The 5,077-nt window shown below is 37.8% G+C and overlaps 1 protein-coding gene across 1 annotated transcript; it reads right to left on the minus strand.

The window, feature by feature from the left end:
* On the minus strand, positions 1,659 to 3,428 carry LOC18767283 (GATA transcription factor 5). The gene is made up of 3 exons (XM_020570568.1): positions 3,261 to 3,428; positions 2,806 to 3,107; positions 1,659 to 2,711 (listed from the first exon to the last, which is right to left on the minus strand). The coding sequence occupies exons 2-3, from the start codon at positions 3,103 to 3,105 to the stop codon at positions 2,040 to 2,042; spliced, it is 972 nt and encodes a 323-aa protein (XP_020426157.1). The 5' UTR covers positions 3,106 to 3,107; positions 3,261 to 3,428; the 3' UTR covers positions 1,659 to 2,039.

A 5,077-nucleotide genomic window follows, 5' to 3' on the forward strand; every position in this document is an offset into this window, starting at 1 on the left:
TGATGAATTATTTATTTAGCATGGCACGTGAACTGCGACTCGCATGTGGCAAGTTTTCGTGTACTCCATTTTACGCCTTTTCTTAATAGAGTGTCGTTTTGGGCTGATAATTTATTCGGGCCAAACCGTGAATTTTTTTGGGTCTTAACAGGATTCAAGTGATTTTTTTGTTGATTTGATCTGTGAGGGAATATCTAAAAACTAGACTGTTCGGATCATTGAAATACAATGCATGGTGGGCCTTACAAGGGTGTCCCTATTTGAGAAATCCTTCAACTGAAGCTCTCTATATTGAGCTTAACCACTAAAAAGAGAGAGTTTTGAGCTTAGCCAAATCGCTTAAACCAAGCCGTCCAATAGTGATTTGGTTTGCTTTGATTTATCCTCTCATTTTAACTTATGGCATGTTTACTAATCTGAAATCAGGATAAGCAGGAATTGGAGTAAACATGAATCGTGTTAAGCAGGAATCGGGTTAACTAAGAATCGAAGGCATGCATTCCAATTGTTTACTAACTGTTAGGAATCGGAATGAAACTAAAGTTCCTATTAAAATGTTTACTATCCATCATGAATCGGAATGAAAAAAAAATTTGATTACGAAAATGCCCTTAAACAAAATATGTTGTTCTTTCCAAAGATTACTACAATTTTTCATATGAAAAATATAAGATTTGTGAGGGGTATTTTTTGCATGAAAAACTTGATTTCCTTTTCACCCTTCTCCAATTCCACCACCCCTCTATGAAATCAAATCTCTTCTATATCAGGAATTATAAATGAGATTTATTATGGGCCCCACATTACCGTTCATTTCACCCGTATAAGCAAACAAATGAGTCATCCGAAATGGAAATGACTCCTATTCTACCAATTCTGATTCCAGTTACGTAAACATGCCCTTAAACCTAACCAAACTGCATTGCTTAATGTTTGATTGGTTTGACTTCAAGTGGAACCACACCAATGACACCAACCCTAAAGTCAAGTATCTTTTAAGAAAAATAATGGAATTGATAGGATACGTTAAGCTCTAAATCTCTTTACAAAAATAATACAACCGATGAGTTTCACACCTAGACCTAGTCTCCTCACTTATTGCTTTAAGGATGAAATCTCTTCTTAATATCTTTTACTTAGCATATGTGGCAAGTGCAAGTGCATCTGCCGTGCCGTGATGCATATGTTTTTTTTTTCTTTTTGAAAAAATGAGAGTGTTGTCGGACAACTCTCCAAATATGGCACGAGTTAATCATATGACCATAAGTGGCTAGAGCATTTGTCACAAAATTAGCTTCTTTGAAGGGAGAGAAACTCTCACGTAACATAAATAACACTTTTTGCTATTTCTAACTAATAACGCAATAACATGTAGAATAACTTTTCCACATGTCATTATGTTATGAATCGAAAATAATATTAAAATAGTGATATTCGTTTCATATAAGTTTTTTTTACTCTAAGGGAGGGCATATTTCAAATATAATCAAATATGTGATGTACAATAATCTTTTAAATGATGAGTCATGCCATATGATTTTTTTTTTTTCCAAACATGCCATATGATTGAACTAAACAAATATGTTTTTTTCCCCCAATTTCACCAGCTCAGCATTCTCTGTCTCTCATGTGGGCCTTTGAAGATTGAAGTTTCAACATCCATCAAAAACCGCTGAACCACTTCTTGCGTTTGAACATTTCAAAGCCTTGTCAAAATGAAATTAAAACAAAAATAAATCAAAAGGTCCAAAGACTCCATTAAACTCTAAAACAGACCTACGAAACAAAACCTCCTGTCACTCAGTCCTAATATCTATACCTATCTCTTCCTCCCTCCATTAGAATTTAGACCTGCAAAACACATTCATAACATCACCCAAATAATAATTAAAGGAAAAAAAAGTATAAAGCTAAAAGCCTAAAACTGAGGCTAAAGACTAAAGCTCCCTAAGAGCCTACCACTACACTACAACCACAAAAATGTACAACACAAAACCGGTTCAACCGGGTTTAAGTTCACTTTATCTAGTTCTAAACCCTCAAAAACTTGGAATTACTCGGTTCAACCCGGGCTCGGGTCCGCCCGCCTCTTTTCTCTTCCTCATCTCCAACACTTTGCGGTGACTATTCGAGTGGACGTCACCAGAAAAAGTCGGACTGCATGCAGGTCTATACTCCGGAAAAAGCCGCCCAGACTTGAACCGGACCCCGCACGCATTACATAGAGTTTTGGCACCAAGTGGACCGGTTCTCCATTGTGGGGTCTTTTGAACATGGCAATGACTACACCTCCTCTGAAACTGTACCCCAACTGAACCGTCGACCCCGGTTTGAACCGCCGGTTTTTTCTTCTGTTTCTTGGTCGCCGGTTCACCGACAAACACGTCCGCGCTGTGAACCGGGTTGTTGAAGATAAGACAAGGCGTTGAAAATGAAAACCCAGAAGAACAAGAAGACGACGACGATGGTGAAGACGAAGACGGGTACGACCAAACTCGACTGGCCGGTCTGCAACGCTTGCTCCTGGGTTTCACTGGAACTTGTTTAGGAAACCATGTGGGTCTTGATTGAACCGGTTTGGCCTCCGGTTCAGACGGGGTCAAGGCAAGAGCCTCCGGTTTTTGGGTACCGACTGGGTGAAGCAGAGAGAGGTCTAACAGAGAATCATCCGCAAAGTGAGAAACCCATTCAAGCCCTGCTAAATCATCATCCTGTAAAACCCAAAAAAACCCATAAATTAATTTCAAATAATTTCTTAATTTAACAGAAAATTCAAACAAAACTTGTTACTTCAAAGCTTGTTACCGGGACTAAGAGTTGGCTGGCCAGAGCAGACTCAGAGTCGGCAGAGACAAAGTTGCTTGAATTGGAACTTTCATCATCCACAGAAACTGAGTCTTTTTCTTCTTCTTCTTCTTCTTCAACAGACCCATCTTCGAATTCGCCATTAGAGAGGTCAAGAAGGTCGTCCACTGAAAAATCTTCACTGGGTACACCAGAAATTCCAGTGGCGCACCAAAACTCATCAATCAAAGCTTGCTGGTTCGACTTCAAGGTCAGTTCTCTGCGTAAACTTGATTTCAAAGCCTTTGTGCAGAGCTCCATTTCTACAAACCCAAAACCTCAACCATCAAAATTTAACCCAAAGAAATATACAAAAGAATAAATTAAACTTGTAATTTGCTCTGCTTTAGTTCTACATGGGTTTAATTTACTGCAGTTTTTTAATTATATTATTTCATTATTTTAAAAGGGTGTACCTGATAAGATGAAAGATGAGAGAAGAGGAAAAGGAGTTGAGGAAGATGGAAACTGTGGAAGATGATGGGGTCACAGAGAGAGAGTTTGTTGGGTTAAAAAGCACTGAAATAAAGGCTGGCGTTGTGGGCAAAGCAAGTGCTGAGTTATTGGCTTTGTGTTGTTTTTATCTATCTCTTTCAAAGTCTGCCTGTATTTATTTATTTATTTATTTATATTTTTTTGTAAATTTAGTACGCATTAAAAAATAAATAAGTAAATAATGAGATGGGGTGATTTTGGCATGCGTGTGACATTTGGTGGGGGTGGCTGGGTGGCTGACTGTTCTAGGTCTTAAAGGGTTGGCAAGGGCATGCTTGGCCTATTCGGACCAAGTCCCTCCCCATGACCAAATTCTAGTAGGGTTTGACTATGACCTATATGACCTATATGACCTCAAGCTTCCAGCCCTTCCAACTTCTCCAACCAGCCCAAAATCTTATATAGTTAAGAAATTACAGCATATGTGGACCGTCATACCACGTCATTATATTGATATTTAGCGATTATTCTTTTTTGTGAGGAGAAGTCATGAATTGAAGAACTTGGATAAGAATTTGGAATCGGATCAACTACTCCTCCTTGTTGATTTGATTCCGAATTTTAAGAGTGTTTGTTAACGGATTTTACCGTGGACCTCCCGTAATTTTTTTTATTTCGCATGTGTAAGTAACCTTGGGGGAACTAAGGATTTGAATCATTCAAATACCCATATGTTAATAAGCAGGAATAAAGAATTAGAGTCATTCTAATACCCATTACTGATAAGTAAACACGTCAGAATGTGTGCATTGAATAGCATATAACCTTCTTTTAACTATTCTTAATTATGAATGGTTTTTGAACTTCTATCTAATTTCCGCGAACTTTGTTAATAATGACATGATACAAATATTTTTGTTTACAATAGTAATATGTATTATGGGTGTGGAATTGACTTTTGATAGGAAGAATGAGTTTCATGGTCCACTTTCTCATCGAAAACCAGTGCTTTAGATAATGATTAGATATGTATTTGTGTAATCAAATGTAAATCACTAGAGTTTTCTATTAGTGTTCGAACTGCGGAACTCTTAGCTTAGAAGTTATATGTTCACAATTTTACGGTTGAGTGAACTATTTCGAATAATAAGAATCAAAATTAGCTATTCAAATAATCTATACTTTGAATGTTATTGTTGACATTGGATACAAATTCTCATGTGCAATTATTTATTTGCAAACAATACCTATCAAGAAGCAAGATATTTGAATGTTTGAATGTGCGGTGGGTGTTGCGTTGATTGGCGACAAATGGGTTGTGGGGATTTTTGGCGCTAGGATGGTTCAAAACAAAACGAACCACCCAGGAAACCGCCAATCGTTGGTGTTTGTGTATGTGTGGCATTTTTACCCTCAACATTCGCCCCTGGACTTACAGTTTATTACGAGATTGGGATTGCGATGGCTTGCTTTGCTTGTACGCGTGAATCGCGCCACGTTTCCTGGTTAATCTGCAACGTATCTCCCGCGCCTAATATTTTCTAATTTGAGGGAGGCCTAATGATAATTGATTGATAATTAGTAATAAGTAATATGACCCACGCGTTTAGAGTGATATTTTTTAATAGTTTTTGATTGCTTAGAGTGGAAAACAGGGATTATCAAAAGGAAAAGTGGCATGCGTTTTGGGGTGGATTTGAGATTTGGTTTTCAATTTGGAAATTTCAAAGCTTAGTGCTCCAAGTTGTCAAACACGTGTTAAAAAGCATGCTGCACCATGGCCTCATTGGCTTCTAGC

Source organism: Prunus persica, chromosome G8 (genome assembly GCF_000346465.2).
Source record: "Prunus persica cultivar Lovell chromosome G8, Prunus_persica_NCBIv2, whole genome shotgun sequence".
In the NCBI taxonomy this organism is placed as follows: Eukaryota; Viridiplantae; Streptophyta; class Magnoliopsida; order Rosales; family Rosaceae; genus Prunus; species Prunus persica.